At 44.4% G+C, this 23,197-nt stretch overlaps 1 protein-coding gene across 4 annotated transcripts in view; it reads right to left on the reverse strand.

The window, feature by feature from the left end:
* The window catches only part of CHD5 (chromodomain helicase DNA binding protein 5), a 981,350-nt gene that overhangs the window by 415,297 nt on the left and 542,856 nt on the right, over window positions 1–23,197 (reverse strand). For all 4 annotated transcript variants that reach the window (XM_069239999.1, XM_069239998.1, XM_069239997.1 and 1 more), the window contains exon 22: window positions 16,732–16,856. In XM_069239999.1, the coding sequence (XP_069096100.1) occupies window positions 16,732–16,856 (125 nt within the window). The remainder of the gene's footprint in view (window positions 1–16,731; window positions 16,857–23,197) is intronic.

Here is a 23,197-nt window from a genome sequence, read left to right on the forward strand (position 1 = left end):
TTTATTTGCTCTTTACATAGCAAACGTGACCCTAATTCTCAATCAAGACGATAGCTATCCACCCAAATTTGGCAAAAGAAGAATTTGACATTTAATATATGCTGATGGCCTTGTCTTAATTTCCAGGACCCACATTAGTCTTCAAAGACAATTAAATGACTTAGAGAATACACCATAAATAATGGCTTATCTATAAAAAGGGCTACCAGTTTTATAGTATTTATATTTTTTTAACATTTCCATCTGTATTTACCCTTATTTATTTTTTGGCCATCTTATTGGTATGTATCCATATTTATTTTGTGTTCATAAAATGGTGTATTTCCACATTTATTTAACTGATTGATGCTTGCCGCATTTTAGCAGATTAAGCAGCCAAATATAGCAAACCACTACACCCACAGATAATTACCAGCATTTTACTACAAATATATATTAACATATGCCGGTATGTAGGGAAATCTCGACCTGTTTTTAACTTGCCATGCTGTCTGTCTGCTCAGCTGTTGTCCTGGAATTCACAAAAGACAGCATGGAGAGTTACTCACAGGAACCACAATTTTCAGTATTTTCTGCTTTCAAAAGAAATACTTACAGGAAACCTATTGCTTTCTGTTTGTGTTTATCTGTAAAAATCAGTAGAAACAGAAAACTGGGAGCCTTATCTATAAATTATAGTAAACAAAAAACTTCACTTGGTAAGTCAAAATGTAGATTCTTATGGAAATTGGAAATGGAAATAGCACAAGTACTAGAATATACTTGTTTTTTAGTAAGTTTCAACTCAAAATTAAACTGGGTGTTACATAAAGAATGAATTATTAAAAGACTTATATTAACCGCTCAAGCTAATGCACAATTTGAACATTTATACAGGGGAGGAGCAATTGGCCCTACATGTACTGTCCTAACCATGAAAATCTGACCAATTCTTTTATATGGAACAATAGCTTTTAATAAACAAATGATGGAAGTCCTGAGCCCTATCTTCATTTAAATTGGTCAGCAAATATTTAATTTAAGACATTCTGCTTTGCATGTTCAGATATTGTTCCAAGTCAATTAACTGTTTTAGATCACAACAATATAATCAGTTATTTATGTGACTGTGATGATGCACCTCTGTCGAGATTAAGGGGCTTTAACAGAGAAGACTTGAAATTACATCCAAGAGCAAGAGTGGTGGCTACTGAATCTCAGTTACAGCTGTTATTAGAAAGCTGACACCTGCCTCAATATCTCCTTTAGCAGCACTTCCCAAGATGACTAGGGAGCTCTTAATTAAGAGAAACATGAAATTAGTATTCTATGAGGAAGATTTGTCACTGCAACCAAATGTAAGGATTTTCATTACACAGAGCTTTATTAGAAAGCTATCACCTGCCTTCGATATGAACCTTAGCAGTAGTTCCGCAGACAATTAGGAAGCTCTTAGTGAAAAGAGATATGAAAGTAGTATCCTATGAGAGCCGTCGCCACAACCAAAAATTAGAATTTTCATTACATGTATGAGACATTTACAATCAGGAGGCAATGCTATCTAGACTCTAACTTGGATCTGTGGACAGAAAAGATCTTTCTATACTTCAGGCTACTATACATCTCACTTCTACAGTCTGAGGGGTAATTTACTAACACTGTAAATAGGAATAGACTTTGTTGATTCTGAAGCTTTAGATGCTTCGTTTATGTCCTCTTCTGTAGGATTTGAGGATAATGTACCTAAAACCACTTTTTTGAGACGCAGGCACAAGAATATTTAAGAAGCAACAATGCTATGTTTTGCCGGGGGCACAAACAAAATAATAGGGTGTACAACCAAATTTATTTTACTGATGGGGTTGTGTCTAAAGGATCAACTGGAGTAATTTAGTCTAATCTTAACAAATGTTAAAGTTTTAATTAATGACAGTTGTATTTACTTAAGAATTGATTCTAATGTTAATTTATTTTAATACAATTAGTATTTATGGGTTAATTTATCTATTAATTGTATTGTATTGATTGTTACCTAACTTACACAATAAATACCCTCCTATGAGTGAGTATTGTGATAGAAGGTGCTACTGTCTTCTCACAGTGTAGATAGGGACATAGTTAAAAAGGTGTTTTCTAGTTGATTAATTCAAGCTCTCAACTCTACTAAAAGAGCTGGAATCTAAAATGATTCCCATTTCTTAGGAAAATTAAGAGTCACATTCTATTAAAGGGGCTAACCATATGTTAAGAATTTTAGTTTATAAGTAATGGGGGTTTAGCATGGAGACTTTGGACAATGCACTGTGCTAAGCTCCACATGGGTAAAAACCACAGTGCACAGCCATTGCGCAGGCTCTGTGACCAGTTCTGTAGGGGCTAACCCACTGTATGGGGAATTTGGAAGGTCATTTGAGGTATTGTGTATGACCTCTTGTCACGTTTGGGCACAGGGTGCAGTGTAAGGCCAAATACTGCTCTGCGATTCCATTGCAGCAGGGGTTAAAAGCTGGGCAAGGCCTTTGGCCAGGGTCAGTACTGAACCCCTGTGTGGGTATAATGCCCTGTGAACTGCCTTCAGTTATTCACATAAGTAGAGGAATTGGCCACAAGGCCCGGTTTCCGACAAAGACATGCACCAAGCCTCAGCTGAACATAATGCACTGAGCATGGACTTTGGATCTGGATCTGGGTCTGGTTTTGTGCATCCAAAAGTTCACCCTGACTTCTGTTGGCGCCTTGTGCTCTGCAAATCGGAGTCTCTTTCGTAGAGTGAAAACATGAAAAAATGTCCACTTTAATGATTTGCAAAGTGGAACTAGAAATTTTGCAAAGTGAATGTGTTCATTTTTTGAGGACAGTGTTTACCTTTATGAGAACACCCACACCATCCTCACGAGAGTAAGGGGATGCTCCCACTGCTTGCTAATGTCCCCCAAACATATATTTACAGTGAAATAAGATCCATGCCTATTCATGGATCCTTCCCGTTGTGTAATGATAACTGCAACAAAAACATACAGTCATGACCAAGCATTAGATAAGGCGGTTAGTTTCATGATCCCCAGATCCTGCATTGGAAAAAAGTAAAAACATGTTATTTTGTCTAATTGGCTTCAATTATTTCTACAGTTTTATATTTGTAAAGCTCAGATTTGTTTAATCTGAAGAAAAATGGTAAATATAATTCTAAGGTTAACCATCCGAAGTCCACCTTTTGACTTTTTAGAACACCAATATCTCAAAAAGTACTGAATGGAACCAGTAGCGTGACGAAACTGGATGAGCCCTCCTGCAAAGTATTTGGAGCCCCCGCCCCCTGCCCCAAGTCAGAAGCTCTCAGGCAAGGGACCCGCCTCCTGTGCACAGTGTCCGTGCTCAGGGACTGTAGGGCCCAATATTATGCCACTGAATGGAACACCATCCCACAAAACAACCTATTCTGATTAAAATTCTAGTCTCATGTGAATTGCCATTCAGCACTTTTTGATGAACCAGAGAGTAAAGTCAGAGATCTAAAATGAAAAACATGAATTACGCCTTTAAGTTTCACACCTGAACGGATACGTATGAAACGTGACATAACAAAACTTAGCCAAATGTTCTAATAGTTTGCAAAATTTCAAGGCAATTGGTCAAACTGTGTAAAAATTATATGCAAAGCAAAAACATTTTTTAAATGGTAGTGAAACTCAACAATAACTTCAGAGTTTCAACACTGGTTATATTTATCACTGTAAATATTCCACACATGGCAAGACCCTTTCTGTGGACATTTTGCTCAGTCAATAGGTGTTCAAAACTAACATAATTCTACCTAATATGTGATCATATCAGTTTTTAGCTCTGGCTTGAATGTGTAGCTATCTACAAGTCGTTTTGTTAGTCTTCAAGATATACATAGGCGGTCATTATGAACCTGGTAGGAAAAACCACGTCAGCTACCGCCAACAGGCCGGCGATGCAGTCCGCCAAATAAAGAAGCATGGGAGAAACAGCCAGTGGCCCATCCACTCACCGCCATCTTGGTAGAACCGCAGATGACGGCAGAGGCCATCTTCAGCCCGGCGGGAAGGCACAATCCTACCACCATATAATGATACACCACACTGCCATCAGTTTCAGGGTGGGAACCACCACCACGCAAAGCTTGGCGGAAATGACCTGTATAAGGGGAAACACTCACTAAAGGCACACAGAACACGCCGACGCCAACATGGAGCAAGAGTTGGAAATAATGCCAGTGCTTCTCCTTGCCATATTTCTCCAGGACCGTGACCACCAACGAAGACGACGATGGTAAGTACCGCAGCCTAGCACACAGGGGAGGAAAGGGCACAGTTACACAATCACCCACCCCACCCACACCGCAACGCACACCCAACTCCTCCCACCACCCCCAGCCATATATACCCTAACAAAATGTACTTACCAGACACAAGCCCACAAATACCTGCACCAATGCACACACCTTTGCACACCACACCCCCACAGTGAAACGCTGCACAATGGGTCAACGTAGCACCAATATGTCTGCTGGCAACAGAATTTATTTCCAACAAAAATAAATTGTTCAAACTAGGCCATTGGCCAGTCCATTTCAAAGTCCTGGAAGAGCAAACATAGCCCACACTTGACCCCTATGATGGAAAAGAAAACTCCACTGAGAAGAGGCATCAATGGGGCAGCCAGGTACCTCAGGGCTCAGGGGGTGGCGCGGTGGGGACTCAGGTTTGGAAGGGGGGGTCTTGGGCATAGGCTCTGGAGGCGGAGAGGGTTTGGGCTTGTCCTTAGGAGGAGGAGGAGTGGGTCTGGACCTGGGGGTGGCAGAGGTACCAGGGGTAGCACAGGCCTTCTTCCTCCCTGATGAAGGGGCACAGGAATGGGTAGTGTGGACTGGGGAGGACTTGGATGAGGAAGGCATGGGTTTCTGGAGGCCAAGGGAACGTTTAGGGACAAGAAGGGGTAGGCTAGTGGGTTCGAACAGGTCAATATAGGAGAGGGAAAGCTTTCGAGGAGCAATTGGAGGGGTCTTGGAGACAGGTTTGGGAGTGGAGGTTAAAGGAGTGGTGGTATGAGGTGTAGGTCTGATGTGCTTGGATGCAGGTGCCTGTACAGTATGCCTATGTTTTGTGGATAACTGGGGGTGTTTCTGTGTCCTGGGAGGAGGGGGGTGGACACAGTGGGGGAGGTGGATGTTGCTGTGTTTGCCTTGGAATGTTGGGTGTGCGCCTGCATGTGGTGGGACATGTGGTGCTTGTGTTTGTCTGCCTGCTTCTTGGGTGTTGATTTGGGTGCATGGCTGTCTGGGTGTGTGCTTGGGATGGGAGAAGGGAGTGGGGTGCTGGAAGGGGTAGAGGTGGTGGGATGGGGTAGGGAAAGACCAGGGACACTGGCTGCCGTCACAGAGGAGGCCAGGGCCTGAAAAGATCTCTGTAGGCCAGACATGGCACCATGCCTCAGCTCCCTCGCCAGATGATGCTAAAGCACACAAGGACACAAGAGCACAGAGGGGTGGGGGGACAAAACAAGAAAGAAGTATGTCAAATCATGGTCAAACATACTTGTTTGCACACATATACCCCCACCCATTTCAGGCACTAACCCCCAGCAGAGACAATAGTTGACATGAATATGACCCTGACTGCTAGGCATGATCCCACAGTACAAACATTACCATCCTGACCCTCTACTCTGCTACACTTTGCAATGGGATACAATGAGAGACAATGGCAATACAACAAATAAGCAAATCCATGAGGCTACATCTAAACCAATAGCCCAAACAGGCAACCACTCACAGGCCTACATTCCCAGACATATCTACCTAAGGACACCATCCCAGGGACGTAGAGGGGGCAGGACTGCAGGGACACACCTGTCTATTGGCCTGGCACTACACTGCATGCAACCCATGGCACCTAACTACACTCAGCATAGAAGCATCACAAAAGTGTTGGTATTCACCTCCTTGTGGCTGCTGTGCTGCCTTCAAGCGCCCATCCTAATCGGGATAGGCCACCGCCAGTATGCGGGCCATTTAGGGGGTCATGATCTGCCGGGCACCTCTCCCACGATGGGAGGCCGTCCCCAGCTGGGCCTCTCCAGTCTTCCTGGCCCAGGGCCACAGATCCTCTCACCACTTCCTGCAGTGGGTGCTCTGCCGGTTGTAGACCCCCAGGGTCTGCACTTCCTTGTTGATGGCTTGCCAGAATCCTTTCTTCTGATGGGCGCAGACCTGCATGGGACACAGAGTAAAGAAACAAATGTCAGTGTGGGTGCCAATACACAAATGCCATGCCAGCTCGACCTGACATGGCCCATGGAGACACACATATTGACAACAGCCAAGACAACAACTGCCAGACACATTACGGGTAAGCATCCACACAGGCAACAAAAACGCCTACAGGCATCCGCAACATTCACACACATTCATGGATGTCAAGTAGCAACTTACCTGAGCCTCTGGTCGCCCATACAGCTTTGCATACAATGGTAGGACCCCATCCGCCAGCTTCTCCAGCTACTCCCTGGTGAAGGCTGGGTCCCGTTCCCTGTAGTATGTGCTATCTTAAGGACCAGAGTCAGGACACTCTCGAGGTGCAGGAGTCAAGTGGCAAGGGCAAAACAAAATGGCGGTATTTACTGCGGCGGTGTGCACCGTCACTGCTGGCGGTGATCGTGATTGGCCCTGCCTCCCAATAGATGCCAATGATATCCAATGAACAGGTACGCAGTGGTGAACACCGCCTACCGCCATGACGACTAACACCAGCGGAATGAAGTCACTTCCTACACTACACTACCTGTAGGGCAGAGGGCTGACATTTTGCATCTACCACGCCTTCATAGTCTGTCTAGGGTCCTAATCCATGGCTCCATTCCCTCACCCCTTTGTCGAGTACTGGTATGATCAGTGATCCTCCTCATAGAATCATAGTGGGAAGTGTGCCTACCATGTGATGCAATGAAACATACACACCTCACCAGACATTACCCTGACAGGATTACCATGTTCTCTGCATCTGTGTGAGGGACAATAGTATTGCATGCACAAGATGAATGGTGAAACAATGTAATTGAAGTGTTTGTCAAAACTTAGTGTGTCTCTCTTCTACCCCCATCAGTACAAACCCATGTGGCGAGGGAGGGCCCCATCTGTTTGCAGACCCCTGGTTGATCTGGCCACCATGGAGGAACGTTACATCATCATCACTTACCGCCTGAATCGAGCCACAGTCCTGGAACTCTGTGCACAAATGGAGCCTGTTCTGAAGCCAGCTAATAGGAATCCCCATGCCATACCTACCACTGTGCAGGTACTATCTGTGCTACATTTCCTGGCCACAGGCTCATTCCAAGTGACGGTGGGCATGGCAGCCAGGGTATTTCAGCCAATTGTCAGCAACATCCTGTCTAATGTTCTCAATTCCTTCATGCAACACCTGCAAAGTTATGTCCAGTTTCCCCAAAGGGCTGATCTCACCTCCATCAAATCTGGTTTCTATGCTTTTGCAAATATCCCCCGTGTGATAGTTGCCATTGATGGTACCCACATAGCCCTCATACCCCCAAGAGCAAATGAACAGGTGTTCAGAAATCGTAAAACCTTTCACTCCATGAGTGTCCAATTGGTGTGTACTGCTGATCAGTCCATTAGTCATGTCAATGCAAGGTTGCCAGGATCAGTCCATGTCTCCTTTGTGCTGAGAAACAGCAGAGTGCCACACATGATGGGACAACTACAGGGGGACAGAGCTTGCCTCATAGGTGAGTGTGTATGACACTGGATCAGTCAGATAGCTGACAGGCAGGCTGTATGCAAGTAGATAGTGTGTGTTTCAACCCTCTTTCGGCCACTTTTCCAGGGGATTCCGGCTTCCCAAACATGCAATGGCTCCTGACACCTGTGAGGAATCCTAGGACAGATGCAGAAATCCATTATAATGATGCTCATGGTCGCACTAGAGGGGTCATTGAGCGGACCATAGGACTCCTGAATGCAAGATTTCGTTGTCTCCATCTCTCTGGGGGATCCCTGTGCTATGACCCTGACAAGGTGTGTCAGATAGTGGTGGCCTGCTGCATGCTGCACAACTTGGCTTTGAGGAAAGCTATCTCACTACTGGATGATGAGGATGCTGTCCAACCACCCCTGCCACCTCAGAGGATGGATGAGACTGATGGGGAAGAGGAGGGGCAAGACATCAACTCCAGAATCCAGCTAATCTGGCTATACGTCCAGTGGCTCTCAGGTACTGTTCTATGATGCCATTGGGTTTACTGCATTGTTTCAGGGTGACTCATGCACAAAGTGCTGTGGTGCCCCTTACCACTGATGTGTGAACCTCATGAATGAAGGAGATGTGTGTTACAGCAATGGAAAGTACAGTGTGACATACTTCAAACACTAGTCAAAATGGGGAGCACCCTTTCTTCTATTTCAGCATTTGTGACCCCAGGGCATCATGGTAAATGCAGTCATTAGCACGAATTTGAATAGAATTTTGAAAGTTTTTCATTATAAGTTGGTGTGGCGAGTGCCGTATCTTCGGACACGTGTTTCTGGCTATTTGGCCGTCATCAGCGAAGAGCAACGTGTAGCTGGCGGGGTTGCTTGAAATGTCGCCTTGAAAGTATTCACAGGTTTAAGTACCACTCAAGAAGGCGCACAGGTGCTTCACCCGAGCTCGTCAGCTCAGAGGCTCACGGGAGCCTTAATTACAACAGTCAAAATGGGGAGCACCCTGTCTTCTATTCCAGCATTTGTGACCCCAGGGCATCATGGTAAATGCAGTCATTAGCACGAATTTGAATAGAGTTTTGAAAGTTATTCACCATAAGTTGGTGTGACGAGTGCCGTATCTTCGGACACGTGTTTCTGGCTATTTGGCCGTCATCAGCGAAGAGCAACGTGTAGCTGGCGGGGTTGCTTGAAATGTCGCCTTGAAAGTATTCACAGGTTTAAGTACCACTCAAGAAGGCGCACAGGCGCTTCACCCGAGCTCGTCAGCTCAGAGGCTCACGGGAGCCTTAATTACAACAGTCAAAATGGGGAGCACCCTGTCTTCTATTCCAGCATTTGTGACCCCAGGGCATCATGGTAAATGCTGTCATTAGCACAAATTTGAATAGAGTTTTGAAAGTTTTTCACCATAAGTTGGTGTGGCGAGTGCCGTATCTTCGGACACGTGTTTCTGGCTATTTGGCCGTCATCAGCGAAGAGCACGTGTAGCTGGCGGGGTTGCTTGAAATGTCGCCTTGAAAGTATTCACAGGTTTAAGTACCACTCAAGAAGGCGCACAGGTGCTCACCCGAGCTCGTCAGCTCAGAGGCTCACGGGAGCCTTAATTACAACAGTCAAAATGGGGAGCACCCTGTCTTCTATTCCAGCATTTGTGACCCCAGGGCATCATGGTAAATGCAGTCATTAGCACGAATTTGAATAGAGTTTTGAAAGTTTTTCACCATAAGTTGGTGTGGCGAGTGCCGTATCTTCGGACACGTGTTTCTGGCTATTTGGCCGTCATCAGCGAAGAGCAACGTGTAGCTGGCGGGGTTGCTTGAAATGTCGCCTTGAAAGTATTCACAGGTTTAAGTACCACTCAAGAAGACGCACAGGTGCTTCGCCCGAGCTCGTCAGCTCAGAGGCTCAGGGGAGCCTTAATTACAACAGTCAAAATGGGGAGCACCCTGTCTTCTATTCCAGCATTTGTGACCCCAGGGCATCATGGAAAATGCAGTCATTAGCACGAATTTGAATAGAATTTTGAAAGTTTTTCACCATAAGTTGGTGTGGCGAGTGCCGTATCTTCGGACACGTGTTTCTGGCTATTTGGCCGTCATCAGCGAAGAGCAACGTGTAGCTGGCGGGGTTGCTTGAAATGTCGCCTTGAAAGTATTCACAGGTTTAAGTACCACTCAAGAAGGCGCACAGGTGCTTCACCCGAGCTCGTCAGCTCAGAGGCTCACGGGAGCCTTAATTACAACAGTCAAAATGGGGAGCACCCTGTCTTCTATTCCAGCATTTGTGACCCCAGGGCATCATGGTAAATGCAGTCATTAGCACGAATTTGAATAGAGTTTTTAAAGTTTTTCACCATAAGTTGGTGTGGCGAGTGCCGTATCTTCGGACACGTGTTTCTGGCTATTTGGCCGTCATCAGCGAAGAGCAACGTGTAGCTGGCGGGGTTGCTTGAAATGTCGCCTTGAAAGTATTCACAGGTTTAAGTACCACTCAAGTAGGCGCACAGGTGCTCACCCGAGCTCGTCAGCTCAGAGGCTCACGGGAGCCTTAATTACAACAGTCAAAATGGGGAGCACCCTGCCTTCTATTCCAGCATTTGTGACCCCAGGGCATCATGGTAAATGCAGTCATTAGCACAAATTTGAATAGAGTTTTGAAAGTTTTTCACCATAAGTTGGTGTGGCGAGTGCCGTATCTTCGGACACGTGTTTCTGGCTATTTGGCCGTCATCAGCGAAGAGCAACGTGTAGCTGGCGGGGTTGCTTGAAATGTCGCCTTGAAAGTATTCACAGGTTTAAGTACCACTCAAGAAGACGCACAGGTGCTTCACCCGAGCTCGTCAGCTCAGAGGCTCACGGGAGCCTTAATTACAACAGTCAAAATGGGGAGCACCCTGTCTTCTATTCCAGCATTTGTGGCCCTAGGGCATCATGTTAAATGCAGTCATTAGCACGAATTTGAATAGAATTTTGAAAGTTTTTCACCATAAGTTGGTGTGGCGAGTGCCGTATCTTCGGACACGTGTTTCTGGCTATTTGGCCGTCATCAGCGAAGAGCAACGTGTAGCTGGCGGGGTTGCTTGAAATGTCGCCTTGAAAGTATTCACAGGTTTAAGTACCACTCAAGAAGGCGCACAGGTGCTTCACCCGAGCTCGTCAGCTCAGAGGCTCACAGGAGCCTTAATTACAACAGTCAAAATGGGGAGCACCCTGTCTTCTATTCCAGCATTTGTGACCCCAGGGCATCATGGTAAATGCAGTCATTAGCACGAATTTGAATAGAGTTTTGAAAGTTTTTCACCATAAGTTGGTATGGCGAGTGCCGTATCTTCGGACACGTGTTTCTGGCTATTTGGCCGTCATCAGCGAAGAGCAACGTGTAGCTGGCGGGGTTGCTTGAAATGTCGCCTTGAAAGTATTCACAGGTTTAAGTACCACTCAAGAAGTACTTCAAACACTGCAGTCTGTTAGACCCCCTCATGCAATGAAAACGGCATTATGATGGTAACTGGCTAATATTTTCACATTTCCATTTGATTGGTCATATTAATGAAGGACAGATATTTTGAGTGCACAAGTGTATTTATTCTAAGACACAACATCCATGAGTGATGTGACAGTTGAAGGGAGTGGGCACATGGTGAACAATATACTCAGGTACAATTTCACAGCTGTTAGTAGCACGGGGATATAGTCCATGGGGCCATAGGAAGATGGTGATATGGCAGTGGCATGTCGACAAGGTAGCTCAGTGGCACACAAGGGAGACAGTTCAGGGCAGAGTCACTTCCTGGCGGTGGGCTTGGTATTGGCTGGTGATTGACAGGGATGTCGGGGTCTGAGGCCAAATTTGCGAGGGAGAAGCTGGGCTGCAGGGTGCTGGTGTCCTGTGAGCCCTCTTGCAGTTCCACCAGTCTACTAGCAGCTGCAGATGTGGATGGCAGGACATTGTCCTGGCTAGTTGAAGGGGCCTGCAGGTTAGTGGAGGACTCAGGCTGACTGTGGTACTGGCGCTGCAGCACCCCTTCAATGGAGGCCATGGTAGCATTAAGCTGTTTCTATTGCTCCATGGCCTCCTGATGGTGTGCTACATGCAGCCTCTGATTCTCCTCCAAAGTGGCCAGGATCTGGGCAATCCTGTCCTGGGAATGGTGGTATGCTTCCAGGACGTCAGCAATTGCCTCCTGGGCAGCAGCATCCCTCCTTGGACCACCCCTCTGATCCACTGCTTCCCTCCCACTGGCCCTAGCCCCCTGTACCTGTGTCCCCTGCACTGGTCTGGCAATCCCACTTACACTGGGCCCTTCATCATCCTGCCTGGTGGTGGGTGGAGATACGAGCATCTGTACTTGTGGGCAGCCAGTCCGTGGCCTGGAGACACTGGTGTGGGGGCGTTGTGCAGTGCTGATGGTGGTGGCTGAGTGGTAGGGGTGTCAGTGGTGTCCTGGGTAGGGCTTCTGGAGGGTGAAGGTCCAGGGCTGTAGGATGGCCCAGGGATTTCCTCTGTGTTCAGGCATCCCTCTGCACTCTCTAGAGTGAAGCCTTCACCTTCAGGTGGAGGACTGGCAGTCCTTGACTTCTCCGTCCGGGTGGCATGGGTGGTGGTGCCTGTGAGTGAGAGAATAGAGATGTGGGTGTCCTGCACTTACCTGTCCCTTGCAGCACTGCTTACAAGTTATTGGTGGTTCTATTCCCTTGTGGTAGCATGCTGGGTCCGTTTGTGTTCTTTTGGATGCATTTAGTGAGGGGAAGGTGTTACATCCTGGGTGTGTAGTGCTCCTGCCATTTCATGCCTGGGTTGGTGACTGTGGACAGGGGGTTGGATAGTGATCTGTGGGGAGGGGTGGGCATGCAGGGAACATGGGTAGGAGTGTCTGGGTGTTGTGAGCTGGGTAGGGGATTGTGGCATGGTGGTAGTGAGAGGGATGGGGTGATACATGCATTCCAAGTATAGGTGACTTACCCAAGTCCAGTCCTCCAGGGAGTCTAGTGAGGCCCTCCAGGTGCAGGATATCCAAGATCCTCTCCTCCCAGTCGGTGTATTAGGTGGGAGGAAGTGGGGGACCACCGCCAGTCTTCTGTACTGAGATGTTGTGTTGTGATGCCATGGAACGCACCTTCCCCCACAGGTCGTTCCATCTCTTCCTGATGCCCTCCCTTGTGCATGGATGGATTCCCATAGCATTGACCTTATTGACAATCCTCTGCCATAGATCCATCTTTTTGGCCAAGGACGTCTGCTGCACCTGTGCCCCAAATAGCTGCAGGTCACCATGGTCCTCAGCTCCCTGTCGGTGAAGTGGGGGTGCTTAGGGGGTGTCATGGTGTGTGTTGTGGGTGGTATGTTGTGGGTGTGTTGGTGATGGTGCTGTTGTGTGATTGTGTGTGTGGTCTGTGATGGTGTGTATGCTGTGTTTGATTTTTGGAGGTGGTTTTGTCTGTGTGACTTGTGTGCTGGTTGTTTGAGTGAATGTCTTTTGTGGTGTAGATTTCTGTGGTTCTGTTGGGGTTGCAAAGGATTGTGGGTTGTGTATGTGTGTGTTTTATGGTGGCGTGGATGTGTGTCAGGTCAGTGCTTTTCAAATTTGGCAATGTGTGCGACTGTTGTTGGCGGCTTCCCTTTCTGAGCTCGGAGGTCGTTACCACCAATGGTCGTTCAACATCTACTGTCCGCCGCACTGATTTGTGCATCATTATTTGGTGGGCAGGGGTTGTATAGGTATGGCGGTGGTGGGCTGCTGTGTCCTGCCTTTCCGCCGTCATTGGCCCTGGCCTTGAGAGGAGGTTGTCATTTTTTTGGCGGAATGTGTTTTTGGCATCATTATTCGGAGGTGTGCAGTCCACCGCCACTGGAGGTCTTTTGTTTCGTTAGTACGGCGGTGAGAGGTGATTTCCGCAAAGTTCATTATGAGGGCCATAGTGTCAGCTTTGGCTCCACCCAAAGAAGAGTTACTTTTCACCTTATGCTACTGTCTATTTGTAATGTCTTTCCGCTTTGAGTTATTATTTTACAGCTGAGAACTTAACTCGATCATCACACTGTTTGTCACATTTAGGCCCATATTTATACTATTTTTTGTGCCGCATTTGCGTCCTTTGTGACGCAAAAGCGGTACAAACTTACAAAATACAAATGTATTTTGTAAGTTTGTGCCACTTTTGCGTCAAAAAGCGGCGCAAATGCAGCACTAAAAAAGTATAAATATGGGCCTTAATTTTGAACGGCCTACATGCATCCTTATCATAAAGCCACTTGTTCTATGAACTAGTGTGAGAAAGCCATCATTTTAGCATGTTCACCTCTATTTTTTTTTACTGATACTGGTGGTAACTGACCCTGATTGTGCCCTGGGCTCTGCTAGCCAGGCCCAAGGATGGTGCTCTGAACAAAAAGTATATGGTAAAGTGGTACAATTACAATTGGCAATGATAGACTCCTGTAAGTCCCTAGTATATATAATAGGACAAGGGGGATTCAAACTACCTACAAGTCACTAGTATATAATAGGGCAGGGAAGTTTAGAGACCAGTAGATTTCCTGCCTTGGGGTGTGCACAGCTGTGTTGCCTTCTGTCATTTTTAAAGGCAGCCCTGCCTTGCAGCTTGTCTTTAATAAGTAAAATGTGTGCAAATTCGACTTTGGAATTAAAGGTACTTTTCAAGTGATACTTTACCTCATTTTTATATTTAAGTTACCCCTAAGGTCTCCCCTAGGTGTCCGAGGGGTGGGGTGCCATGTAACTATAAGTAGGGACATCATAAAAGGTGTTTTAATGCCCTGCTGAGGGAAAAACTGTCCATTTAATTTTTCCTCATTGGAAATGCTTAGCTCGATAGGATAACATGGAAATATTTCACATAATCACGAATAGTGTTAGAAAGGAGGAGCTAAATGTGTCATGAAATGACTCAAAAGATTAGCAATGATAAATCCAACATTCTGCCACTGTTGAATTTATCATTTCTAATACAGAAAAGAAGTTACAGAACTTTATTTTTGGTAAGCCAAAATCCAGCCAGAATTCAGCCACAGCCTCTCCTGTTTTGTCAGCCTAAACAGGATTAGCCAGGCTTCTTTTATGAGATGACAGGTGGCCTGCACTAAGCAGAGGTTATCTGATGGAGGTAGTTCTGCAGCTAAAGAGGCCAGGCCAGGAAGGGGGCTGGGTAAATCAAACTGGGCTTCAAAAAGAACAGGAGAGAAAGGAATGCCAGCCAGGCCTAACCACTTACCCTATACCCAACAGACAGATAGCAGGCCATGGAATGGAATTTGCAGATGGTCTGGAAGGAGAGTGTTAATAGAAATGAGCCAAACCCGTAGGTTGATTTAACCAGGTTTGCTCCTCTGGAGAGAAATCATCCATCTTGGATTTTAAAACGCAGTGCTTTGTGGGACAAGAAAAGGCCACACTTTGGAGGAAGCTGTTATGCTTTTGGATGCCACCCTGCATCTCACTAGACAGGGTGACACCCTACTTGTCCCCCAAGATGATGAATAAATATGGCTGAGCTGCATTGAAACTCAGTTCTGTTGCCTGATACCACAAGAAGGACTGCCCTGGTGGAATCCTGGTCTGCATGGCAAAGGACTGCACTCTGATGTACTGCTCCTGTTGCACACTGGAATAGCAGCCCTAAGGACTTTGCCTTGCTTCAAAAAGGACTAGGGAGTAGACTCCCTGAAAGCAATGGGTTAACAGAGATTGCCTGCACAAATTGTCACAAAAGCCCCCAGCCTGGAGTGCATCCAGTGGACTTTTAAGGATTGGTGCATTTTAGGGAATTTGAGTCCTAAACTTACAAGGAGCATCTCAAAGCTTCTAAACCCTTGGGTTTGTGTTTTAGACACTTTGAACCCTCAAGAGGAACTTCAGGAAGAAGTTTCAGAAGTTTGGAGCAACTTTGGGGAAAAGCTCTATAAGTGGACTTACCTGACGACGTGAGTCAAGCTGACTTCCATCAACCACGACCCGGCTAAATTTCAGGTTCATCCTGCTGAAAGCTCCAGAGCTCCAGATTTCCAGGATTTGACCGGGGCCTCGTGGTAAAGCAATCTGATGATGTTGCATCGGAATCGGCTTATTGGAGAGGACTGCACGACGTTAAGAGAAAAAAGCGACAGAAAAGTTTCCAAGCGCGAAAGTAAAATCTTTACCCAGGCCACCCGCTCATTGTATCCGAGCAGGGCTCCATCACGGTCATCCTCAAATAGCGATTTGGGCCCAGTCTAGCGCAAACAGATGTCCCTGGTGACACTATTGATATCTAAGACTAGAAAAAAATTATTTTAATTTAATCTTTAAAAATTCATATCTCTTGTTAACTATATTGGATTGTTGTTGTTTTGTTGTCATTTTAAAGATAAAAATATTATCTATTGTTATATATTGGTAGAAGAGTTTTATTGTGTGTTTTCTTACTAATTATTGTATTGGTGTATTTAAATGCTTTACATACCTGTCCCCTAAGTAAAGCCTGCCTGCTCGTTGCCAAGCTACCAGGGATTGAGCCAAGATCTGATGTTTTGAGACCTTGACTGGACCTAAAATTGGGTTGGGGGCTAATATTGATAATGGGAGGTGTGTACTTACCCCTACTAATAACCCGCCTTCCAAAAACTGGCAAGAAATTAGGGCAGGTTTTAAATGATGAACAGCATTTGCATATGTAAACTACAGAACTATATTGGCTTAGCCAATGTGTGTATTATTTTGCCACCTTTTCTGAGTATTGGCTATGCCTGTGTCCATGATGTGCAATGTTGTGAAGAGATATACTGTTGATATCACAAAACTCGTTGTAGAAATGTGCATATCATCACTATGCAAGAGCATGTTATTTCTTTATTCTCTTTATAAGGCTAGCAAGATACACTGTTGGGAGATGCAAAGTCAAACTGGCCCAGATGCCACAATGTGGCCTTGGGCAGTAAAGTTGCCTTTCTTGATTCAAGAGCAATGATCAAACTACAGCATAATTCATACACTACTACAAGAAACTCACTTGTATATCGTTGTGGGGATTCCAGTCTGAATCATAAATAATAACAGTGTCGGCAGTGGCGAGGTTTATTCCCAGGCCACCGGCTCGAGTAGACAGTAGGAAACAGAACTGTTGAGCTCCTGGAGCTGGTTAGAAAGAAAAACACAAAGGGTAAATTCAGACATATTGTGCTCAGATAAAAAAGAATGTGCAATCTTCAAAAAAGAAAAAATCGTTACAATCTAAAGACAAATGCATGAAACTTTAACTGGAAGAAAAAAACATTTTGTTGCAGTAGTACACCAGCATATACATTTTCATATCACACACAAATGACCAGCAACAAAACTAAGAAGGGTCTAAGTTTAATACATTGATAGAAGGCGAAGTCGTTTACAACCAAAGCATAAGAAAATATATTAAAGTATAAAAATGGATATTGTGTTGGGAAGTGATAAAAAAGAAGTAGCAAAGGTTACGTTTTTAAAAGACATTTAAAGACAATACAAAGGAGATTCATGTTGATGGCAATGAAAATGCAGACTAATTTATAACAGCAAAAAACAGAGAAATATGGAAAACGTATGACCATAAATAAGAGCAAAGTTAAAAGTAGTAAACTTTCTAAGAGTGTGACGAGGGAAACATAGAAAGAGAGAAACAATAACTCAGAAAAGACGGAAAGAAACTTTGCATGAGTAGGTGCAAAAGGGAGATGATGATAGATTTAGCTAATAAAAAGTGACAGATACAGGTAAAACTGGGGTTGCCTTGATTAAAAGGCATAAGAGTTTTATGTACGGTGAGGTAAAAAGAAGGTACAATTATTTCGGGGATAATCAGATTACAAAAGCGAAATCCAAGATATGAGGATTTGAGATGCGAAATGGAAAATGATTAATTTCCCCATTGTCAAAAAACAAGAAGAAAGATAAATGCAGAGAGAGGCAGGTAAAGAGGAGGGAGACATAAAGATCGGAGTAGCATAGGTCCCAAAACAAAAAAAAAACAGGAAAGAAATAACCTTAAGAAGGATAAAATGACAAACAGAACAGTTTAGGATCCCGTGAAAAGAAAAGAATAGAATAGGAGTCATCCTAAGGAACATTTAATGGATGTGGCCAATATAGAGACAAAACAAGAAATCAGCAGTGTCAGAAACACTATGGGGCATATTTACAAGAAAGTGGAGCATCGGTCCCGATGTGCCACTTTTCCTTGTCGCCCCTGCCCCACCTAACAACACCATGGTTGCACCGTATTTATAATACGGCGCACCATGGCAGTCGTTAGGATAAATAGCATCAAAAAAAATTACGCTATTGGTGCACTTTGCTGTACTAGCGTCAAAACGTTTGATGCTAGAGCAGCAAAGCACATGGAGGCCCATTGATGAAAAATTACAGAAAAAATGGCGCAGTGAAATGTTGCAAATCTCACTGCGCCATTTTTTCAGGCTTCCCTGCGTCGGAACGCCCCCTGTGGCACAAGTGTTTACAAAGTAAATGCGGCACGGGAGAAAGGCCTCCTTAACGCCACCTTAGCATAAAATAAATGGATCTAGGGCGGCGCTAGGAGCTTGAAAATATGCCCCTAAGTGCTGCAAGGAAATATAACAGTGAGTAAATTAAGGTAGGGCTAGGCATTTTTTAATCATTAAGTATGAAGAGCTATGATAACATAATGCAACAGAATTATTATTTTGCACTCATTTTTCAAGCCTTAACCTTACCGTCTTATATTTAATCCTCATACCTGGCTCCTTTTCCTCATTTTTGATTTTCAGTGCTACAATGTAGTCCATGCAATATAATCTCTCCTGAAAATAATGCCCTTATGATCATTTAGACACAGAACTCCAAACCCTATTTTGAACTCCGCAGTCCTGATTTCTCAGGCATGCCAAGACTGGTGATAAAGTAATAGAAATGAACGTGCCATTTTGGCACCAATATTATACTCCAATTTGTATTTCCCTAGTCTTACATTTAAGTTAATTTGTTTAAAAAACAAAAAATCATTCGGATGACAGAGTTCCTAGCCCCCACACTGAGATGATATGTGAACTATATAATTGTGTTATTAAGCACTATCTATTGCATTACTGTAAATAATGGATGAAAAAGAACACAGTGAAAGTTTATAATAAAAAAGTATAGATATGCAATGCTTTAGGCTGACTCAGAAAGGCTCATAACAGTCATCGCATCACAATTGTACTGTTATCATTAAAACATTGATATGAGGAACAGCAAAATTGTTGACATCACAAAGCCTTCGTACCGTCCTCTGCTAACTCAACATAATGTAAAAAACATGTGATATAAGCAAAGTGGACCGACAGACGTTGAATGAATAAAAGTATCAGTGACTTTTTTTATTTAAGTGGAAACAAAGTGGGGCATTTATCTTTCTATCTTCAATTGTAACCAATGGTCCTTGAGATTCAATCGAGTAATTTTGAAAGTTACTTGCTGTTTTATTTTATACTTGAAGATGCAAATTAAAGAATACAAATCAAAAGAAATAATTAAGAGTATTTGAAAGTGGAGGAAGTTAGACAAATGAGAACGCAGATAGAAGAATGAGTAGGAACAAAACAAATCAAAGGGAGAGCCGCCTTTGTCTTTAATGCAAGAAGGGAGTGTTTTAAATTTCCCATTTAGGGAAGTGCCTAGTGGAAGTTATGTTCATGCACTTTGGAGAAGGAGTGATCTTGCATCATTTACTAATGATGTATGACTGAGAATAAAACCAGTGGAATGGTATAAATAGGCTGAGCGATTTGTGAAGATTTATGGGTGGATTTGAACACTTTCTGTGACATTGTGGTACTGAGTGACCTGTGGGCAGAACTTAAGGTGGCTGCAGAGTGACCAGAGCGGGAACCTGAGAGAAATCCTGTAACAAATGCCCCTTCACCAGTGGTGGTGAAAAAGTATCAACAGGTGATGACCTTTTTTAAAGGAAAGATACCAGCTAAGGACATTGATTGGGTTAAGATTGGCTAGATGACACATGAGCCTAAGGAGTCATTGCATGCCTATTATGAAGAAACGTTGCATGTGTTCAAGCAGTATAGTGGAATAAAGACTCTCGGATCTAAGGACATGGGAAATGTTGTGTTCAGGTTTGTGGCAGAACTGAGACCTGAGATTAGTTTGATGATTCAATGGCATTTGATTTGTTGGCAGAATACATCATTTTATGAGATCTTGAGGTATTGGAAATGCTGCAGAGATGAAGCCAAAACATGTGAAGGAAACGTTGATGGTGGCACAGATGAGAGCAACACAGAGGGGAAGTCATAGTCAACTTTTGTAGGGAATGTTGGCTTATGGAGGGAGTGTATAAGCATGGAGCTCCTATGATGGAAGGTGGAAGTGGATGCCTGCAACAAGGTAGAGGTTGCAGTGTTTCAATTTATCTGAGTACTGAAATTGATGGGATTATTTTGAAGAGATCGAATCATTGTCAAGCAGGAATGTTGTCTTAATCCAAATAGAGTGATAAGTGAGAACCAGGTTCAGAATTCAGGGCTTGTATGAGCCCCAGAACAATAAATATGTATATTACATTACATTTATAACAGAATGTGTTTAGACCGAGAATGCAAAACGTTAATGCACCCTAAGCTCCAGCAATGCAAGTTCCACAAGCCCCAATGCCACAACAAAATGCGAAGAGTTCCCGATTTAATTTGAATTAAGTCCTACATTTAAACTAAAATTCTTCCCCAAATCAGAATCATTCACAGCAATTTTCTGTGTTTGATGCCTTTGAGGGCTACAACTCTGACCAGTCAGAATGACGTTGCCTGAGGGGCGAGGAAGATTGCGGACATGGTGCAGCCTTAGAGGTTGACCAGAGTGGCTTAGAAGTAGACCAGACTGGTCCATTCATAGAAGGTGAGGTGAATGGCCTCTCCATATAATTCCTGATCGATACTAGTGCTACCCACTCTACTGTTAGGACAATGGAGGTTCCAAACCTACCCCTCTCGGGAAAAAGTATCCAAGTTGCAGGAGTTGCAAATAAGCATTGACAGACCCTGTAACAGACAAAGTACCTGATAAAATAGTGTTCTTTGAGGAGAGTTACTGGTTTGTACTTAGTGATTTGAGTTCTGTGAGTTTAGTAGGACGCGATGTTTTGTGCAAGTTAAATTGCACTATCTGTTGCACCACAGCGGGTGTCGAATTCCAGATCCATAATGTAGACTTTAAATTGATGAGTCAAAGGCCAGAAATTGAGTTGTATCCTGTAATGACATCTGAGGATTTACCACCTGATCCTAAGAATACAGTGAATCCTGAGGTCTGGGATTTCTCAGGAAAAAAGTTTGGTCACATGAAAAGCATTGAACCAGTTCGCATAAAAATAAAGCCCAATGTTGAGTACCCAGGAACCCCACAGTACAATCTGACCCCTGAAACAGTTGGGTGAAATAACTCCTGTAAGTGAGTCAATGATACAACAAGGCATTTTGAATGAAATGATGAGGAATCCATGTAACTCATCCACTAAGGGCTTGCAGAATCCCGGCAGGACCTGAGAAAGATCAATGCTATTGTTGTTCCCTGTTGTCTCGTGGTACTGAATCCAGCTGTGATTTTGTTTTAAATTCCATGTGAGGCTGAGTGGTTCACTGTTATCAATCTGTGTCAGCCCTTTTTCTCTGTTCAAGTACATGATGGCATGAGGACAGTCAGTCCCTTTTTGCTTTTCAGTTCCAGACCCATGTTGTGGTATGGTGCTGAATCCCACAAGGGTGTACAGAGAGTCCCTCAATTTATAATCAGATTATCAAAATAACCTTGAGTCCCTTATCATGCCCTGAAACTCTGTCCTAATCCAATATATCAATGACCTGTTGGTAAATCTGATACTCAAGAAGCTTGCAAACGGGACACCATTGCATTGCTGAACCACTTGGCTGAAAATGGACATAAAGTGGCCCCAAGTAAGCTACAGTATGGTCACAAAGAAGCTTTGTATCTCAGACATCACAATGAAAAAGGTGTAAGGAAGGTGCCACAAGGAAGAATCTTGGTAATTCTTAAAATGAATCCGTTAACCACTGAGACAGAAGTCAGACAGAAGTCAGGATGTTTTTGGGAATGATGGGCTACTGTTGTCAGTGGAAACCCAACTTTTCCCTGGTGGCCAAGCCTTTACAGAGGCTGGCACACAAGTATGTGCCTGATCCAATACCATTCGATAATGACTGTTTGGTTGCTTTCCTAGAGCTGAGAGTCTCTGTTGTGGGCTGGCACTGGGAATATTGGGAATACCTGATTACCATAACGCGTTTACTCTTTTCTGCAGGGAAAGGGAGGGCTGTGCATTCTCCGTGCTTACACAGATGCATGGGGAAACGAGATGCCCTCTGGCCCACTTTCCTGCTACTCTTGACCTTATGACCGCTGGACTGCCTGGCTGTCTTAAAGCTGTGGCAACTAAAGGTGTCAGTAAGAATGCTGCAAGAGCATAGTGATGGGACACCCTTTAACTGTTCCTGTCCCACATTCAGTGGAGATATTGTTGACGTACTGTACACAGCACCTTACCAACAGCGTCTGATGAAATATGAGCAGATTATATTGGCTGCAGATAATGTCACTCTCAGATAATGTGCTACATTGAACTCTGCTATACTTATGCCTCTTCCAGAGATTGGAAATGATGATGGGGAGGTTGAGCATGATTGTCTCAATGTCACTGAAATATGCAGCAAGCTGAGGCCAGATATTTAGATTGAAGCTGTTGCCACCACTCCAAGTCTGGAACAGTGCCATGACCTTGGTCCTGGCAACTGGGTCTTAGTCAAGAAACATGAGCCATCCCAGGTTATCCTAGTGACAAATATTGCTGTCAAGTGTGGGCGTCTTCCTAACTGGATTCATGCATCACACACTCGTAGAGTGTCCTCTTGATGATGTCACAGTACCTCTTTCTGAAGAGCAGCCCACAACTGAGAGAAAGCAAGAAGAGGGTACACAGAGTTTTCAGACTCTGCAAGAGCCTGTGACAGCACATCCTCAGCCTGAGGGGTTTCTGATGAAACACTTGAGGAGTCTTGGCCTGACCAACTACCTGAGTCAGACTCAAACCCTGATGAAGGGCCTAATGCTGTACACGTCAAGTAGAGATAGAGGACAGTTGGCAGAGAAGGCAAGAAAGAGAGAGATTACGGTATCCAACAGAAGAAGGACTGAGTACTGTCCCGAATACTGAGGCATCTGATCAGAATGACAGAGAAAGTGAGCAACCCATCCCCAGGAGATCAAAAGAGGGTAGAGTGCTATGTCGGGGGTACTCATCCCTGAATGGACATATTTTGCTGATGATGACTGTAAGGAGGGAACTTGAGATTTCAAAGATCAAAATGAAATTTCAGCTGAACCTCCGTGAAATGTAAACTGCAACCTGAACTGAGTTTAAAGTTGTGCTCTCAATTAATGAACTGATTTGAAATATTATTGCC

Source organism: Pleurodeles waltl, chromosome 6 (assembly GCF_031143425.1).
Source record: "Pleurodeles waltl isolate 20211129_DDA chromosome 6, aPleWal1.hap1.20221129, whole genome shotgun sequence".
Taxonomy (NCBI): domain Eukaryota; kingdom Metazoa; phylum Chordata; class Amphibia; order Caudata; family Salamandridae; genus Pleurodeles; species Pleurodeles waltl.